Raw genomic sequence first — 20,508 nt, forward strand, 5'->3', positions numbered from 1 at the left:
CAACGATATTTGTGTCAGACCAAGAAATATTGTTATAAGGGTAATATTGTTATAAGGGTAACTGGTTCATTTCATGCATGTACATGTACGTCATAATGCATGGATTTTGTTCATTTTTTACACTGAACTGACGTACATGCGCATTATATACACAGCAAGGTGCCCACTGGTGCCCCCATTGTATTTCAACATGTCCCAGCGACTTATCAAGTGAAGCTTGCCCTACCTGGATAGTGGGCTCTATACATTCCCTGCTAGATATTGTTATAAAATGGAAAATGTCGATCGGTCAGCCCATTTTATATCGTTATAGGGGTAATATCGTTATAGCAATATTGTTATAGAGGTAAGCCATTGTATACAAAAGTCAATGGAGTGATTTTGGTTTGGCAGAAAAATATCGTTATAAGGGTAATGTCGTTATAGAGGTTATCGTTATAAGGGTATGTCGACTGTATATGAAAGCGGGCACGGTATCAATATTTCTAATCTAATGTCATACGGAGAGTTCTACACACCTCTGTCTGTTGTAGTAAGCGGTTGCTCAGTCTCCAGATAGCTAATTGTTTTAACCCTGCCTGCGGTGCCAGGTCTCAACAGCAGTGCTCAGAGTGACTAGCCGAACAGATCACAATGCAAGTCTAGGGAACAGCAACACAGCAAGGCTCATTCATCTTAAATTTTGCACGAGTGATCAGCCTGCCAAAATGAGGCAACGTACGAGGGTCACAATGTCAATAGCTAGTATTATTAGCTACCCATGTGTTTCGTGACTTTGTTAGCTGACCTTGAGTTGTTGTGAGTCGGTGTAATCTGACGAAACAACCCATTGGTCACTGTGCGTATCCTTTCTTACTGAGCATTTGCTGAAGTACTCGTCGTTGGATGTTTCCAACTGCCTATACAGCTCTTGCCAGCCTGGTGTGTCACGGTAGAGCGTGCGTAACTTGGCATGATACAGGTGCGGTGCGGGCCTGGTGAACTGTATGGACATACTGAACGAGCAACCGTCCAAGACCTCCGTGTGATGCATCTGTGACATGTACCAGATGATTGCGTCGCCTCGCTCCAGGACCACGGCTAGCGGTGTGGACCACTGCAAGGCACCACTGCTCTCGTTGACCTCCGGCCACGCCACCGTCCACAGCTTGCGCCCGCTGAACTGGACACTGACAAAGCTCTCACAGTTCTCGTCCAGATGTGGCGTGACTCCCGTGCCGCTCGAGCCGATAAACGCGCTCATTGACGGCTGCTGCGGCACATGCTCTGATTCCGGATCAGCTGGATGTTGCCACACGTCACTGGGCATAAACTCTGGTATAGGCAGCGTGGACAGCCATTGATGAAACACGTCTCCGTTGTCTCCCCATTCTCTCCACTCTTGTCTCTCCGCATCGCTATGTAGACGATCATGGTCGTGTAGGTCGGTTGTGCCGCCCGCTCTCTCCAAGTATCCCGAGCGACATGTCCAGTCGCCAATGCTCCCCAGCGATTCTTTAGTATCGGCTTGCCAGTCATAGTAGTACATGTTTGGATAGTGCTGCTGCAGCACTGAGCAGTTTGTAATCTCCTGCATCACCGGCCAGTCAGCGAATGCAGCCCGGATGACGAACGGCTCTCCGCGGCTGACAAGATCCACAAACTGACCGCGGCTGATGTTGCTCGCATGAACTCTCTTCATCACGCCGTATTTAGCACTGGCTGCGATGGCTTCGCCGTCGCTTGCTGACCAGCTGGGACATCCAACGGCGCGGTACCATAACACTCTCATTGCCGAGTGAGGGTTGCTGGTCCAGAATGCGGCAGCCATTGCACTGATTAGCAATACACCCAGGGTAGACCCGCACTTTAACCAGCCATAGTGATGATGTCGTTGTTCCGGACCCGCCGTCAGTGCAGACTGAGAGCTAGTGGACGGTGATGTCATCATTAGCGCATCGCTGGGCACATACAGACCAAATCACGTTTGCTGGACTAAGCGATTGTAAAAGACAAAGGGAATATTGTCACAGCTCGGCTCTCCAATCTTTCACTGAGCATTTGTTAGCAAGTATGTCATAGATTGGCGAAAGAGTCTACGAATTTGGTCAGACTGTGGCACCCCGTTTTTTTCTAGTGGTATAGGGAGGACACACACACACGCATGCAACGACTACTAACTTGTAAGTGCCCTCACACGCTGCACAGCCTACATAAAGTCATTACACTTCATGTCAACCACCGACTCAGTCTGAGGACGAGGTAGTGCGGTGCGCGTACCGGTAGATCTACGGGGTACAGGGTCAGTGGGTGTCCGACAACGGCGACATGACCTAGTTTGGTCTAGACTCTAGGTTACTGGTTACTGCCTGGGTAGATCTACTAGTACTACTAGTGCTATTGGCGTACCGGGTTTAGTTGCTTGTTGCTGCTGCTGTAGATCTTTCACTCCGGTAACAGTAGTTGTAGTAGTACAGTGTAGTACTGAGGTTGCCTTGTCTACTCTCCGGACCGTCGGCGTCACGGGTCGACGATTCCCGATCCTCAACTCAGCCAGACAGGCGCTAGGCCCAGACTCAGAGTCGCTGCTTTTCATTCATCACTTCACTGAGCCACTGACGGGGCACTGTCCCGGTCGTCCAATCAGACAGTTTGCACATAACGTTACGGTAGGGTACTGCCTGATATCCGTCTCCAGCCTGTTCAGCTCAGTACAAATTCAATGTCATGTATTTCTAGCTAGCTGCTGGGGCCGTGGCCAAGGTGAATCAGCGAGTTCAACCGCTAAATGCTAGCTGCTAGTCACGGTAAAGTATTTGTTGTTTTTCCCAGTCAGGCTGCTATCCAAAAGTTGTCTGTTGATCTCACTCCTAGTAGTGTACTCAGTTCACATGGTTCAAGACACTTATATTTATAAGGCTCTAACAACAACTCGGATCCTCGACAGGTCAGCGCAGTGTATCTGGTGATCGCTACACACACACACACACACACACACGCACGCACGCACGCACATACCCCCCCCCCCCCCCAAGAGTACCTAACCCGCCTATATGTAGTCTTAGTAACTTCACTCTTACTCTTAGTCTTGGGGGATTATGTACATGTACTGTTGATACCGGTACACTCAACTTTGCGTATAACGACACTCGGTAGGGCTAGGGCATCAGAAAAGTGTCCTTATTCGCGAAGTGTCGTTATACCCGAAGTCTCATTGTATGTATTACAGTTGGATGGGACTTTGCTCTGGGCATGGACATTCTGTCGTTTATATCCGCATGCGCAGTCGTTATTAGCCAAGTTGACTGTATTATATGCACATCGTTTTGCACATACAGCTTGATCATGGTGACGACATCGAGATGTACTCTGGAGTCTTGACGCAAACTAAACCTCCTGCCCCGCCGTGCCGGGGTGTTCATCCTTCCTACATGTACCATGTACTAGGCTGGGTGGAATCATCGTGGACTGATCAAGCTACAGGTCTGACCTTGCTATAACGACTCTCACTATAACACACTGCCACGGTATATAATTATAACATGTAATTTTAGGTGTACTAAAATGTCGGTGTCAGGTGACCAGCCCACCCTTCATATACAGTGCATACTCTAGCTCCTTGTAGGTGTAATGCTAAATTTAGGTGCAATTAATTAGCACATCAGGATTCGTCGTCTTTCCAGGAGAGGTCTGGTCACACAATGTATTATGCATTATAAAAAAGAAGTGCACGACAGCTTTCAGGAAGATGGGCGCGGTGTGAGTATATTATGCCTATGGCCTGGCTAGTCGTCTTGCATATGTGGGTAACATGGTGATTTCTGGAAAGATTAGCATCAAGAAGGACACCAAGATGCCTGTGATGATCTACATGTACATATTCTATGGGGGTGGTGGAGAAATGGAATACTAGGGTAGTAGAGAGGATCAGACAGTGCCAGTGGGGTACTGTACAGTATACTGTGTATAGTGGTCTGAGTGGCTGCTACATGACTACATTACTGAGTACCGTGATGTACAATCATGTCTGAGCCGATGATCTGTCCCCACAGGATACCGCGGACGCGTACTTTTCCATGTTCTTGGCTTTCATCTGTGTTTTCGAGAAATTTTGCATAAAACCCGCGTTATCCATGGGAATTCTTGCATGGGAATGTACAAGAAAATAGCACAATCATGATGTTGAAAATGTACTACAAAGTCGTGCCCGTCCACGAGGTTGTACGACAGCTTTGTGCACTTGCATGAAACTGTACGCCAGTGGACAACAACTCTACAAATTGTAGTATCCCCCATCTTCGCCTGGACTCCACACACACACACACACACACACACACACACACTTAGTCTAAAAAAATCACACCATACTCTCTAACGCATTTTAACTTCGCCACATTCTCCGCCATGTCCCGTTCTCAGGGTGAACAATAAAACAAAAAATTGAAAACACGCACACGCACACACACAGGATTGTCAAGTTCACATGCGAGTGGATATGCCGAGCATCGGCATTATTACAGGATGAAGCGGAAGGTAAGCTGATGCTGCCTCAAAGCGCATCGCCAACAAGAGACAAACAGCAGAGAGGAAGCAGTTGAAGTACAGGAGAGGAGTAGAAAACGGATGGGCAAGGACTACGGAGAGTGAATGTACTTCGCAGTATTTCATCTGGAGTGATTACTACTAGTACTGGAAGAGTTGGGACTATACAGGACATGCTCACAGCTACACACACCACACATACCACACATACCACACACACACACACACTGGGAGTTGGCTATGAGGATAAGGTTAGAGACTGGGGTAAGCTGAACCATACAGAAGAGCAGAGAAAAACAACGATGACAGAAGAGAGGCAGAACGAGGGGGGAGGAAAGAAACGGTGAAGATTAGAGCAGAATTTTTTTACACAAACACGTGTGTGTGTGTGTGTGTGTGTGTGTGTGTGTGTGTGTGTGTGAAACTGACAAAATAGTGCAATGACAAATCAGAGCGAAGATGACAAATGATGACGCCAGCGACCAGCGGACATGTTGCTGCTACCTGTTGTCGGACTAGTAAAGACAGTGGCGGTGGCAGCGAGAAAGCAATACACAACACGACACACCTCAACCATGTGTGGGGTGCCTATACCAAGCAAGAGCAGAATCTGATGTAATTGCAATTTGTAAATCCAGTAAAGCTGTGAAATGCTGACAGCACAATGAGAATTACTCAGCCAAGTAGACAGCACCATGAACCGGATGATCGGCGCACAAGACAGCAAACACAGAGTTTGAGCGCAGCTGATTGGCGAAGCAGAAATACTGGAAGGTTACGTGTTAATGCAAAGCAAACAGTCATGTCAACGGCCACGGCTGCACAGCAGGACACCAGGGCAGGCCAGCTAGTATGGCATGCCGCCAGCAATGCTAAAGAGCACGCGCAGCGGGCAGGAGCACTCTGCCGCAGTCTGCGGTGTCGACAGGAAAAGGAAAGAACACATTAGCATGCACACTGTCCCGGCAGGGGGAGAGAGAAAGAGGAAGAGAGAGAGGGAGGGAAAGAGAGAGAAATCTAAATGATAACATGGGGTATTGGATATTGGATAAGACAAACCTATACATAAAAGAATGCGTTCGCCACAGCTGCCATTAGGGGCGCATTGGGCTGGAGTATTTTTAAAAGTCAGACAAAAAGAGACATACACAAACTCAAGAGCTGAAAAAAAGGCTGTCATGAGAGTCAAGCCTGCCAGTCTGCTAGGCGTGCAGAAAGAGGCGTGCGCATGGCAGGATATCAACAAGCCTGGCTCAAGGAGGACACCTGTTATACGAATGCCAACACATTTGCAAAGGACATCGGATGTGTGTATAATAGCACAGGAGACACATTGAGCCCTGTGAAGTGGCACCTAGCAGAGCAGCATCTGCATGGATGTATGGCTGTATGTATGGCTGTATGTATGGCTGCGCGTGGATAAAGAGCACTGGAGCAGGAGAACAAACACACACACATTCTGCATGAATTATACCTGCAGAAGGTGACAATGGCGTTGATAGCAACAAGACAACGGAAAAAACAGCGTCAAGGAGCCCGCAGAGGGCCCGACGCACAATGACATCACAATGGCATGACCGATGGAAGGCAGACAGTCTAGTAGATTACACAGCATGATACCTCACAACCATGAAGATGAGGTCAGCGAAACGAGCAGCGGCTAGCTCCTACGTATCACCAAGCATCTCTAGCACAAAACTGTCAATGTTGATGTTCCCTTGGGACTTGCGCTGCACCAGGTAGTCACGCGTCTCCGTCGTGATTGAACGGACAGCAGACAAGCGCAAAAGGATCTTGGAGAAGCGCAGTTTCTGAGTTGGAAATCTTGCGCGACAGTACTCTCCAAGCATCTCCATGCATTGTTCTTGAATGCGCTCAACGCGAGTTCTCTGAAGGATCTTGGGACAGTCTGTCAAGAGCACAGCACACAAGCACGGGGACAGAAGCAAATGGCACGAGCATCAGAACATCAGTACTTCACACATACCGTTGTACAGCATAACAGGAAATAGGAGAAACTAGACATGGAGCGAGGGTCGGTCACCCCCGTTGGGACAGGTGTGCATAGCAGGATCCAAGGCAGCCGGGTGGAGTACCTGAGGGAAAAGGCCCGGAGTCAGCTCCTGAGTGGTAGCAAGGTCCCAGGTCGGCTACATCTCTAGCTCTATGCATTATATGAATAACATACATGCCGCCGCGTTGAGAGTCAGAGCAAGTTAGCCGAAGCGGGCACATGCACAGTGATGGTCTCATCATGCATGCCATTAAGGCATTAACCCTTTCACTGCTGCAGGGGTATATACCCAGGCTCTGAAAAAATGCGAAAATATGGCCAATGGCCAACTCCACAACTCTATGCTCCAGGCAACTGGGTTGTTGAACTTTTGGGAAATGAAGGCCAAGACAACCAACATCACACTGACAAAATCGATATGTTCCCCAAAAAAGAGGTACAAAGCGATACAGGACGCACAAGTTTGTCCAATTTGCACGGCAAAGTCGGCAATTACAGCTGAAAAATCAGACGAAAAGAGAAAAAAGAGACACACTACAATTATAAACTAGCGGGATTCGCGCCTAGAACCACTGGTACAGGATGCAGGGACTCTACCAAATGGCCAGGAGTAACTCCACACACCAGAATTGGCCGACAGCAATTAGGTAATTAGGTACGAGGACGTATTATGTACGTCATCCGCGGTGAAAGAGTTTATTATTATTGTGCATCGAGTATGGTCTGTAATTGGCATTTTTCACGGCTGCTGTTGCTTTTACCGTAAAGTACCGTTGATCAACGGTATTTTACGGTATACGCGCGGAAGTATTGTCGCGTATAAAAGCAGGTGCTTACGGCCGTATAAGCCAGAGTTCAACCCAAGCTTCTATTCAAGTTACTAGTATGCTTCTATTCCAAACATGATTCTACGCCAACATCACGAGTCTACACAGAGCAGTGTATACTGCCACGCATGTACTTGCACGTGTACTTTGCAGAGAGCGACTTCTATTCGAGTCATGCTTCTGTGCCACGGCGCGCCTCGAAAAATCGGCTTCTACAATGTATTCGAGTCATGCTTTTATATGCGACACTACACTACAATAGTTGAATGCAGTTTGGTGTGTGTTTTCCTGCGGACAAGAAGTGTTTCTCCTTGTCAGGCTGGTATTTTCTTTCTATCTCTTTCGTGATCTGCCCGTATTAGGATGCCTGCGCGGCGAGCCCGGTTGGCTTTCTCTGCCGCGCAGACCGCTGAGCTACAGGCTCTCGTCACCTCGTCCCTTTCCGCGGCGCTGCCTCAATAGATGACTTGCACAAAGATCCGAGCCGCGAGCGAGACGGGGCACCTCTCAGCTAGCTCAGAACACTGAGTACACCCAGGCTACCCCTACAGGCTACACTGTACCTTTTCGTCAGCATGACTGAACAGCACACTCGGCATGTACATTACTTGTACTACTACACTGTACCTTTTCGTCAGCATGACTGAACAGCACACTCGGAATGTACATTACTTGTGCTACTACATTGTAGTACCTCAGTGGCTCATGTGCACTTGTAGGTTAATAGTGAAAGTATATAAATGTTCATTCACCTCCTTGATCTTGGAGACCCCCCCACTAGATACTAAGATAGGCTTTATGCCCTTGGGGCAACACACATCAATGGCCTACGTCATGGCTTTCGTATTGGTACTGGTCCCCGCTATTCCCTCATCAGCTCTAGTCTTGTTTACTCAAATGACAATCTTGATACGGTGAGTGAGCACTTGGCCAAAGAATGTGCCCGTGGCCATACAGCTGGTCCGTTCCTCAGGCCACCCTGTGTTCCATTTCGTTCAGCTGGTACTGGTGTCGTCCCCAAGTCAGGTGGACACCGGCTAATTGTGCATTCGTCTGCCGCTGCAGGCCACAGCATTATTGACAGTATTCCAGCTGACCACTTCAGCCTGATGTATATAACTGTGGACGACATTGTTCGGCATGTGATTCATCAGGGAAAGGGTTCTCTCATGTTTACAGTGGATATCCAGCACGCGTTGCGTAACATTCCGGTCCACCCTGATGATTGGCCCATGCTGGGCATGGTGGTGTGGCATGGTGTGTTTTTATGTTGATAAAGTACTCCCATTTGGGATGAGACCCTCACCGGTCCTGTGCAATGTTCTTACCAATGCTGTGTACAAGATCCTGCAGCACAATTGTTCCATTCTCTCCCTAGAACAGGAGAGTTCCTTTTTTTTCTCGCTGTGTACTCTTGAGAATATCACAAGTGAAACCCTTGCAAATTTGAGTAAATCAGCGTGACGAAAAGGCTCAAAATTCCCACTGCGCGCTTTTGAAATTGCCACGATCGTGGCTCAACTTACGAGTGATATATCTCATGAACCGTTGCTCGCAGCGCTTTGCGGATTGTGTCCACCGACAGGTGAGAGTTTTCTCTTTGACCTGAATATTTCGATCGTTGGATTTGAGCGAGATTCGACTGAGTTACGATCTGTTGAAGTTTTGCATTTGAATGCGTCGTAAACGATGCATTCCAGTATGGATCGGCTCTCAAAGGGCTTTAAAAGCACAACTGCAGCAACAAGACAAGGCAGTAAGGGCATAACACTGTAGCTGTGGTGTGTAAGAAACTCACCGGGGTTGAAGAGCACCAGAGCCTTCATGCACACCAGCTCAGCCATTTCCAGGTTCATCATCTTGCACGGCGTAACGATCTCATCCAGGAAGCGGCCAACAATTCGCATCATTTCAGGATCACCCTTGTCACGGAAGAGTAGCTTGCCGGTACCAAGGAGGAGAGCATCTTCAACAGGAGATGGCCGGAAGGCAAGCCGAAGGGTCAGAAGCTCGTTCCAAACGCTCTTCAGTACGCTTACCTAAATGGCCAAACACAGCAAAGCAGCCGGCGAGAACAAGCACGCGTGTGCACAGAGTCAGAGGTCCGGTAAGGTACACGCAGAAACACACCAGCACAACGCAGGTTTGGTATTGCAAAGCTTGAGAACTAGGAGCATATCCAGAGTACCCAACCCATCAGGAGTGCGCAACTCCATTGGGCAGCGAACCATCAAAATTCCGGACATGTGTGTCATCGAACTGTACACGCTTATCTGATCCTTCAATCTGCGACAACTGATGAGATGGCATCGAAAACGTTAAAGGGCTAATTATACATGACCAGTAGGTTTTCTGATGGTGTTCGTACTGAGTGCGTAACTCACTCTATTCATTGCATTAATAATATCATTCTTATCTCCACGAAAGCTTTTTAATAATAGGGAGGTTTCGCCCTTCAAATTACGTATGAAATCCGTATGTCGTACGCGCCGGGGAGCTAGGGCAACTTTCATACGTGAATCTCTCTATGGATTTCCGTAGGAAAGCTCTTTCCTACGTTGGGTCCTCCATAGGAATTTTTGAAATATTTTTCGCATTTTCCGGATTTATCCATGGCAACTTTTAAGCCGCGCGAAACACAAGGACACACACCGTACACCACGTGCAAAATAAAAATTGGAAAACGCGGTTTCGGTTCGTGGTGCATGCGGTGAACGCATGCAGCTAACGCGCCTCCAAAGCAACAAGGCATGTTTAGCAGTCGTGGAGAAATCACGTAGAGCGAAACCCAACAGCTCTGATTTTTACGTATGAAAATTACGTGCAGTTCCTACGTTATTTTCATACGTAATTCCGTAGAGCGAAACCTCCCTATTATTTACATATCAAATTTTTAACAGCTTTTCTCAGTAGTTGTGGTGACAGCCTGCAAACCTGTCACCGCAGAGCCCCACCGACAGCAGACAAATGTGCAGCTTGAGACTGGCAACACATACCTGATCTTCAATGGTCAGCTCCGTGAAGGGTGGCACCATTTTGGCCCACTCGATGGCAAAGTACAGCTGATCACGAGTAGACTTTATAACATCGTCGAAGTTGCCGGAGTTTTGAGTGATAGTGTTATCCAGCGGTATGGGCTGCTCGCCAGGCCAAGCACGCTCAGCTTGCAGGAGTATGGGCAAGGAAATAATACGCTGTGGAGCAGGGCCGCCGCCCGATGGAGATGGGATAGGCAAAGGTGTGGGCTGTTCCAGCATCTGGACGACAGCACTGCTCTGCGGCATCACACCGCCTTGCGGCTGTGCTGCTTGCGCTGCTTGCTGTGATGTCTGTTGTTGTTGCTGCAGCTGCTGCTGTTGAGGGGACTGCGGTGGAGGCATGCCCGTTGCCTGCATGCTAGCAGGTTGCATGCTGGTCGGATTCCACTGCATGTTCTGGTAAAGCATGGGCGGTTGCTGCGAGTAGTAGTGCGGGTTGACAGCCGTTGCTCCGGTCAGAGGTGACTGCCCCATACCGCCCATCGGGCCACCTACGGGAACACCATCACGAAGAGGCTTGATTGGCGTCCGCACGTCTTGAACAGCTATAGATGCAGAAGCACACACACACAAACAATTGTACATGGCAGTTCTGGTGGGAGAGGGGATATCCGTTCAGTGTGGCGCTCTCCCCACATGCTGCTGCAGACACAGCTGGAACCCTGACAATATGAACACGGGATAATGACGACAAACCATAGACTAGAAAATTTGCAAGAAGTACGTGCATGGAGAGGCCACTTCCTACACGGTACACATGGTCAACTGTTGGCAAAATCAGGGTTCAAATCATCAGGATTCCAGCCCCGCAAACAGTCTCAGCCCAGTGATGGCAGTACTGGGCATGCATCGGTCATTACAACACAGGCGGTAACGCACTACAAACAACACAGCATAGGGCAGGTCGCAACCCCCTTACCGTAAAACAGAGAGCGCAATAGAATTTGATGGCGTTGCAACATCAGAAGCAGTTTTCCACATTCATTAGTACGATATGTACATATGTTGCAAACAACAAAAACCAGAGGCCAAATTACTATCGCAACCATGCAACAACAAAAAAAGGCGGCGGAAATCCATTTCACCAGTAGAGAAGTTCTCTCTCCTTTGCGCAAAAGCAGCCCTGGTTTTACTTGAAGTATGTCTTTGGCTAACATAAGGACAATGTTTTCCAAGACAGCGACAATGCTTTGTTACTGGAAAACATTGTTTTTTCGCGCTGCTATTGGAAAAGTACACAGAAACAAAACAATCTCCAGTTAGTGCCACATGCCGGCGACGCAGCCTGCTGTGGTTTGGCCATGTGGTGCGAGAGGGTCCGGAATCCACCTCGTTCCAAGCACTGGAGCTATCAATCAACACAAACGACATAAAAAAACCCGTGGCCGTCCGCCATTGCGGTGGATAGATACGATTCGGCACGACCTGAAGACAGCGGATCTCTCCGTGGAGAGCGCTCTCCAAGCTGCAGGAGATAGACTAACTTGGCTTGACACTGTTGACAGATGCGTCGACTCTGCTCCTGTCTAACAGGTTCAGGGAAGATGCGAGCTGTGTTTATTATTATTGGAAAAGAACGATCCACGAGCGGAACTCGAACCCAGCACCCTGGTCTTACTGGGACAATTACGCACCAACTAGGCTACCGAAGACTGGGAGCCATTGCCAGGCCCCACAATGTTGCAAAAGAAGGATCCATGAGCGGGACTCGAACCCAGCACCCCGGTCTTACTGGGACAGCGCCCTACCAACTAGGCTACCTGGGATCACACACACACACACCAACGGCACCTTTCTGCTACACTGGGAAAAGTCGCCATCAAGCACAAGCAGGTTTCCAGACAGCAACAAAACAGGCAAATGCGGAGCGGAACACGATGATATCTTCGGCCCCGATGGGTGTACATGTACGACTAGAATAATGTCTGTCAGGATTAAACACCCACACACTCACACGCGCGCACACACTTCGATGCACAGCAAGAATCCAGGAAACACACAGCCCGCTAATTCACGACAAGGATGCAAAACTCGGTTGTCCAGGCGCACAGCGCGGCAACTACAAGGATGCGAGGTTGTCCGTCAAAATATACTATGGCTGTCAACAAGAGCAGATAACTGTCAAGAGCGTGCAACTGCAGCTTGTTCATGACAGCAGGATTTCACACCATGTGACAAATCATTGCACCTTGGCACATACTAGCCAGAGAGTGAGTGAGTGAGAGAGAGAGAGAGAGAGAGAGAGAGAGAGAGAGAGAGAGAGAGAGAGAGAGAGAGAGAGAGAGAGAGTTGCAGCTGAACCTGGTTTGGGTACAACTCTCTTGTGTCACTTTGCATCACTTGCTGAACTCGACCTTTTGAACCATGTCACGTGACGCGTAGCAGCTGTGAATAGAGAGCGTGAAGACAGTTGCACACTCTGAAGCGGGATGGCTATGTCCTGGTGCTGTCATTGCTATCAATGTAAGCCACAGGAATGACCAGGGTGTGGACAAAATCAGAGCACATGCAGCCTTACTAAACTGGACCAGCAGTCACTGCAAGAGACCAGACAAGTCAGTGTTCGAGTCATTTGCCAACCTAGGCAGGAATACAGACCCTGTAAATATTGCATCCAAGAAGCCCAACATCTATTGCTGCAGTCAATCAGCACAGGACTTGGCAGTGCCAAATCACAGCTAGTCTCCAGTCCTCAAGGCTCTGACTTTCACATCTACTAGGATCTATTGCGTGCAGGGATCAATACACGTTTGCAGCGCTATTCTTCACAGTAGACTGACAAACATGGCGGTAGTGACTGGCTGGGTTGAGCATGGGACTAGCTGGTAAAGATATGGCCGTAGTCAAACGACACGGTGCCCCTCATACCAGCGCGCTCAGTTCAGCTGTATCTGAGAAAATAAGGGTTCCAGCAAAGCCCTCACTTTCGCGGCTATTTGAGCCATTAAACCTCTATGCAGCCGTTGACCCCACATAATGCCACTCAAATTAATGAACAGTGAACAGTAGAAACCAACTTTACCTAGAAGTGGTCATGTAACGGCCACCCATTCGTGTTTGACCTTATCACGGACAATCACAATGGCCAATCACACACAAAACACACACACACACACACACACACACACACACACACACACACACACACACACACACACACACACACACACACACACACACACACACACACACACATGCAGAGAGCATTCAGAAGTTGCTACGCCTAACGAGCACACTGTACTCACCATCGATCTGCATGCCCACAGCAACACACTTCTGGTAACGACAGTACTGGCATTTATTTCGATTATTCTTCTGCACAGCACAGTTGCGATTGTATCGGCAGAAGTACTGCGCGGACTGTCGCACACTTCGTCGAAAGAATGACTTGCACGCTTCACAAGTAAGGACGCCAAAGTGCCGTCCCAGTGCGTCGTCTCCACAGACCAGGCATAGCTTGTCGCCGGCGTATTGCTGGCCATCACCAGCCAGTTTGTCATCGTACGGCTGACCATGCAGATCGCCACCAACACCTGCTACTTGCGCGGCATTCACATTCACTTTCTCATCATAGCCTTGATGATTGTGCATATCCATAGAGCTGTTACCACCACTACCCATTGGAGTATCATGCATCATCGGGCCACCGAGAACATGCTGCTGTCCATGTTGGTCGTTGGTCGGTGCATTGGACGGTGGCCCGTGCGACATAGGTGTTGGCGGAGAGCTATTGGCTGTACTCATTGACATAGCTGGACTGCTTGCAGCTGCATATGGTGCATCAGACGCCTGCTGCTGTTGCTGCTGTTGCTGCATCGTGGAGGAAGCAGACAAGGCATGGCTGGGTGTTTCCCATGTGGTCGTATTGCCACTCGTAGGTAAACCAACACTTTGGTGAACGCTTCCGGGCTGACGCTGACTGTCACTGTGAAATTAGTAACACACACAGACACACATTAGACATTCATTGGCAAAAGCTAAGGGAACACTGCTACCACACAAGCAAACGAAAATGAGCCAGAGCGTACTTGGTCCGCGTCAGCAATATTGTCGCTTATCTTTCGACTATTCGAACTTAGACTTTGGACATCAACGCTTGCGCTTGAGATGATAAAACTTAGTATGATGGAAGGTAAGGACTTAGGTACAGAATGACAACAGGCCATGAGGAATTTATTGTCCAAGGAAGGGTTCATACTTTTTTGGTCCTCCTCGTTGCTGCTCTCGGCGCTGTTGACAAATATTTTTTGCTCGGGATCGACACTCTCGCTTTCGCAAGCTCATCTCTCTTCCTCTCCGCTGCCTGGCTATTTTCTAAAGGGAAGTCGACCGTGACAGTCGCCTTCTCTATCGGACTTCGCGTGGGCAACACGACTGCCTGTTTGGTTCAAATCAGCCGCCGTTTTTTGCAAGATCTCTTTTGAACGACGACGACGGCTACAGTACTTGCAAATCTCCACGATGCGCTGGATACTCCGAGCGTTGAGCTGGAGGTGAGGGAATTGCGATCTCAGCTTGGCGAGCGATCCCTGACGTAAGCGATCTCGGCCGTTTTGCAAAATGGAACTGATTCCGAGTAGCCGATTACTTTCTTGGGCATCGCGCTGCTCTTGCCTGCGCAGTGTGACAAGATAATCCATTTTGATGCGGCGCTGTATCAATCAGAATCACCCACCCGTCGCTCTCGAAATCCATTCGAAATCTAGCTAGACCATTCAGGTACTAGTAAACTAACTTACTAACCAAAATTGGGATGAAATGGGCTGCTGAGTGAGCATTGGCGACATACAAAGCTGAGAGATAAGCGACAATATTGCTGACGCGGATCAAGTACAATTTGGCATACAGGGTTAGAGATAGCACGACTCACCGTTAAATGCCGGAGTATCAAAGCCACGTTAGCCCACGCGGGCACGTGAGAAGTGACGGCCTCGTGGTGCCAGGATTTTTTTGAAACGCACTGTAGGTTATCTGCTTTGTGTGCTGGCGTGAGCAACGTTTCGCAAGCATATTGCAATGCGGAGTACACGCGTGCATATACATGTACATATACGTTGGCCGCAAGTGCACGCATGTGGGTTTAAGACTATATTAGTTACTGTATAAGCAGAAATATTCGTCTGGAATTTAATTTCGTCTTTTTCGTCCAAGGAGCTTTTGGACTAAATTAAATGTAGGACGAATATCGATTTGTCCAGCGTTTCTATACACTCTTATGACCCATGGACGAAATTTTCAACCGGACGAACTCCTTTTCTTTGGAGTTGGACGAAATTATTGACCGACGAAATTTTCTGCCTCTACAGTATGAGGATATGGTAAAACACTGATGTCACACTACACTGCAGTATGACACACATACTGTGACACCAGCACAAGACTGCAGATTATCAGCACACCTCAACATCCAAAACTAATCGAACATTAGATAAAACGACAAATCCACTTTCCCAAACTCATGAAGACCACTGCAGTATACTCTCGTTGTCTCTCTCTCTCTCTCTCTCTCTCTCTCTCTCTCTCTCTCTCTCTCTCTCTCTCTCTCTCTCTCCCTCCCTCCCTCGCTCTCTCTCTCTCTCTCTCTCTCTCTCTCTCTCTCTCTCTCTCTCTCTCTCTCTCTCTCTCTCTCTCTCTCTCTCTCTCTCCCTCTCTCCCTCTCTCTCCCCCTCCCCCCAACCCCCCCCCCCCCACAGAAAAATAGTCTTGGAGAAAACGTGACTCACCTTTGCATAGCACCTTGCATTTAACACGTCAACTAACTTCCTGTGTCAAACTGCAAGAGCTGCAATGAGCAAGCAAGCAAGAATAGAATACACATGCACACACACACACACACACACACACGGAAGAACCGTTTGTAACAGTCAGCCAAGCATAGCATCACTTCAGAATGGCCTGCTCCCGAGTTAGTATAGCACAAATAGTTCTCGTACACCGTCACCAAGAGTACATAACTACATAACCCCCCAGAGTGTGCAACACCTGATCCAGCTCTGCATAGGGTCTTGGTCGAGCGGAATCGGATCTTTGCGTCATAATACCGTACACATCTGAGGGGAACCCGGGGAGTCGCGGGTACTCTTGGATCAAAAACAATGGTGCCCTGCCTCGAGACCGGCCTTGCGCTGGTGTGAAGTGTACGCATGACATCAGAAGATCCGATTCCGCTCGACCAAGACCCTACACAGAGCTGGATCGGCGTTGCACACTCTGGGGGGGGGGGGGTTATGTACTCTTGCCGTCACCTTTCGGAAGTGCATATAAGGCCAGAGAAATCGAGTTACTTGTGAGTTACTTGTGGCTGCAGCGCATAGAGAATGAGTGCTGATGCCTTGATAGTAAGGTGCCGTCAATACAGTATAATACCGTATTTTTCAAAGTATGAGCCGCACCCCCCCCCCCCCCTTTTGCCACGAAATGGAACATCTATCCTGTTTATCAGCATTAATTTGATCATCGGAGCATACAAGCCGCACCGCCCCCCTTTTTTTGGGTGAATTTCGAGTGTTCAAAGTGTGGCTTATACTCCAGAAAATACGGTACTTGATCTTTTACGAATCAATCTTGAAATCGTCAATGCACTTCAGTGCATAAAACTGTTGGTGAAAATTATTATAGTTTCCCTCAAACTATAATTTATAAATGAATACTAAGACTTGGGGCTCCCCACGTGCTAGTTTGTGCGTGAAGTGTGTGGGTTATAGTGAGGGCTGCGTCCCACCCAATTGGCCAACTGTGTGGATTCACAGGAAGTGTGAGTTTCTGAAGAAAAAAATGTTGAACGGTCGCTGCTTGGATGACGACTACTCGATATGATGTGTGGTAGAGCATTGCAGGCCATAGGCAAGGGTCCCTGGTTCAAGTCCTGGTGGTGACAGTCAATTTTTTCTTCAGACTTTTCCCATATGCATCTTCCTCAAACTAATAATATTGTTTATTTTCTTTCGCGAATCGGGATATCGTGAGCTCAATGCAGTCGGAACACAAAATCATTATTTTCATCTTCCTCTCTACGACGAGATCAGACGACGATCGATCCTATTGCCAATGTATGTTTACAATCAATAATGCAGGAAATTCGGTTGATGTATGAGCACGATCAGTAGGACATGTTACGAGAAGCCATACGCAAGCAGGTTTGTGAAGAGGAATGCATAAAGAGTGACGGAGGAATTTATTACACGTGATACGAGAAAAGGCCGGCGTTACATGTGGATGGTTTAGAGGTAGGCCATCGAGAATAGGTCAATGAGAAAGGACATGCACCAGCAGTTTACATCTATACCTATCTGATTTTACGATAAAATGATGTTTCACCTTTCCAACAACGGGATGAAGGGGACACATGCGCACGTCTTTGCACCCATGCACCCAACTTGTACTAAGTTCGTCAAAACACGAGGTGAAAAATTGGGTGTAAATGAGGCCACGAGAAGAAAAAGAACTAACCTTCAACAAAACAAGTTCATCCGCATCAAGAATGAACTTTGGCTTGCACCAACAATGAGGAGCCCTTAGTTTGTCCAGTGACAAAGGTGAACGAAGAAGGTCCAGAGGACAAGTGGGGCTGCCAGACTACAACAGTTACAAAAACCCTGAAACGCACCTTCTCCTTGTGGCCACTCTTTTTTCTAGTCCTGCACCAAAATCAGATGTCTGTCTACGAGCCCCGATACGCAGACCAACCGCGTACCGACTGGGTAGGTACGGCTCGTGACTCGTGAGCTCAGTACAGCTCTACTGAGCTCTGTCGGCGCTGTACGAGTACATGGTGGCTAGCTGCATCCGAAAAATCACTCAAAATAAAAAGGCAGAAAGTAGTTTTAAAAAGTACGAGTAGATCTACGAGTACGAGTCGTACGTACAGATCCTACGTGGCCTACCTGCTCGCTGACATGACGCTAGTCGAAGGGATCGCAAGGCAGAACTATGTACTACATGTACAGAGCAGGTGCGACATGCGCGGTACGACACTTCTTTCCCGTACCCAAGAGCGCGGGGCCGGGTCTACGTAGATCTAGACCCCAGCCTGGGCCATGGGCCCAGGCCCAATCTACTCACACATTAGCAGCAGGGAGTCGTAAAATATTTTACGACTCCCTGATTAGCAGCATGATAGCAAGAGTGCATAAACAGTTTATGATATGGACTAGGCCCCCGGCTAGACTAGCCTACTAGGGGGGTCTACCGTCTAGGGCCTCTTGCACTTGATGATAGGTCTCGCCAGATTTTTTGTACGCATTTCCATTATGCACATGCAGTCATGCACATGCAGTCATGCACACGCATAATATCCACACATACAGCATACATGTAGTTGCATTTTCGTGTCATCGATATCGATGCATCGCAATCAAAAATTGGTGACACCATAAAAACTGTCCATTATCGGTTTCCTTGGGGCTCAAGGATCACAGAAAGCCACAAAAATCAATATGTCCATGGACAAAATGTTGCAGGCTGAACCATTTCACAATTTAGCACCCAATGGAAATTTCGGTACCCGTAATTTCGAAAAAGTGGCTCGCCAAGGGCAAAACCAAGACACCGTCTATCTTGTGTAGCCAAGATACGTCCAAATGTGGTTCTTAAACATATGATGAAGAAAATGCTTAATTAATATCCTCCTTCCAGGAGGCTTCTTTGGGTCAAAAACCAAATTTTTTTACCATTTTTTTGCCGAAAATCAAGAAATTGTACACTCACTAAATACACCAGAATACCTCTTATATGCCTGGTGACCCTACCTAAATACTATACCCAATTGAAGAAGAGACATCACTCCACCATTCTATGCATTAAAAAAACAGAGTGTTCATGAATCTTTTATTTTTTACTTCTTTAGCCTTAGTTTACATGTAGGTGGGAGCCTCCTTAATTCGTTGTTTCGGGTCACCCGACCGACCGTCTTTTTTCACCCGACCGCAACATGTTTTTTTTATAGTGCATGCAATTAAAATGTACAGACTAGACTATGTACACACGCGACCCTAATCCAGATATCGACCTCAGAAGCAGCCATGGCTAGCCAAATGACAGGATGCAGCGCTTGGTGACGACGTTGTCTTCTATCTCCGATCCGCAATCGGTCCTGAAACTGCATCAGCTCCGCCACCTTGTCGCTATTTACAGAAGTTTTCAAGGTGAGAGCTGCTCGCCGGTCAGACTCGTTTGCCAGCGAGGCCAAGATCTGGTCCTGGAGGGACCTGGACTGCGCTGGATTGTCTGCACTACAGTCTACAGTCAGATTTGATCGACTGGCTAGATGGACAAAAGCTATTCGATGTACATGTACATGTACATGGACGTAACCAAAATAAAAAATAAAATAAAAAATAAACCCGACCGACCGACCCTGGTACGGATGAGTGAAGTGACCCGAAACCTTCATGCAATCATGTCATTGTAGTTTTGCCCGTACAAGTGTAGCGTTGGCACGCTAGTAACTACACAGCTGCAGCGTGTCTTTCAATAGTGAGGTTTTGCATTCCGAAATTCGGCAAAAAGATTCGGCACGCGGGAGCGAGGTCGAAAATGCACACGAAGATTCGGAGTGTTTGTTCGGAAAAAGCTCACTTTGCCGAAAATATTTTTCGGATGCATTTTCTTGTAGAAGAGCGCTAGCGCGTGATTTATTCAAAGAGGTTTCTTATCTCGGCATCGCTTGGCAGGCGTCTTTGGCGACATAGCATCGTCAGCTACCTCTGATTGCTCCTCTCCGCTGCCTGTCGACTCTCTTTCGCCTGGAGTGTCCTCACCGTCATCTGTGTGGCTGAAAAGACTATGGCGACACGCATAAAATTTGACTTGGCCATGGAGTTGGTTTTTCTGAGGCGACTGAGGAGGCAGGTTTGGCCCTCGACTCTTTGGGGGATCAAAGTTCGTTGGAATCAGCAAGAAAAGGAGCACGGGACAGGACGTTGCTGATGCTGGGGCTCACGAAATGAAAACACATCATTTTCGACTTGCAAAACAAACGTTGGTGCGAAAATTCGACATTTTGATGTTCGACAAATGACCGAAGAACGCCGTACCGAAATTCGGAATGCAAAACCTCACTAACGACTATGTATTGGTCACGCGTGTTACATCGCACCCCCGCACTTGC

At 48.1% G+C, this 20,508-nt stretch overlaps 2 protein-coding genes and 1 long non-coding RNA gene across 5 annotated transcripts; 1 reads left to right on the forward strand and 2 right to left on the reverse strand.

Moving 5' to 3' along the window:
* Positions 1-211: 211 nt before the first annotated feature.
* Positions 212-2,632, reverse strand: LOC135816179 (uncharacterized). Of its 2 annotated transcripts, none has more exons than XM_065329578.1 (2): positions 2,389-2,632; positions 212-1,940 (listed from the first exon to the last, which is right to left on the reverse strand). In XM_065329578.1, the coding sequence occupies exon 2, from the start codon at positions 1,928-1,930 to the stop codon at positions 779-781; it is 1,152 nt and encodes a 383-aa protein (XP_065185650.1). In that variant the 5' UTR covers positions 1,931-1,940; positions 2,389-2,632; the 3' UTR covers positions 212-778. The 2 variants fall into 2 exon arrangements, with proteins under 2 accessions (XP_065185650.1, XP_065185649.1); XM_065329577.1 differs by having other exon boundaries at positions 2,161-2,632.
* A 39-nt stretch (positions 2,633-2,671) lies between these two features.
* On the forward strand, positions 2,672-7,837 carry LOC135816181 (uncharacterized). The gene is made up of 3 exons (XR_010553357.1): positions 2,672-2,786; positions 3,318-3,462; positions 7,725-7,837. It is a non-coding gene; the product is annotated as an uncharacterized LOC135816181 (long non-coding RNA).
* LOC135816178 (retinoic acid receptor RXR-beta-A-like) lies at positions 4,347-18,096 on the reverse strand. Of its 2 annotated transcripts, none has more exons than XM_065329576.1 (6): positions 17,850-18,096; positions 16,124-16,182; positions 13,646-14,325; positions 10,359-10,936; positions 9,161-9,401; positions 4,347-6,430 (listed from the first exon to the last, which is right to left on the reverse strand). In XM_065329576.1, exons 2-6 carry the CDS (start codon positions 16,141-16,143, stop codon positions 6,189-6,191), a joined length of 1,761 nt encoding a protein of 586 aa, XP_065185648.1. In that variant the 5' UTR covers positions 16,144-16,182; positions 17,850-18,096; the 3' UTR covers positions 4,347-6,188. The 2 variants fall into 2 exon arrangements, with proteins under 2 accessions (XP_065185648.1, XP_065185647.1); XM_065329575.1 differs by having other exon boundaries at positions 10,359-10,945; positions 17,850-18,094.
* Positions 18,097-20,508: the final 2,412 nt, after the last annotated feature.

Source organism: Sycon ciliatum, chromosome 4 (genome assembly GCF_964019385.1).
Source record: "Sycon ciliatum chromosome 4, ocSycCili1.1, whole genome shotgun sequence".
Classification (NCBI taxonomy): domain Eukaryota; kingdom Metazoa; phylum Porifera; class Calcarea; order Leucosolenida; family Sycettidae; genus Sycon; species Sycon ciliatum.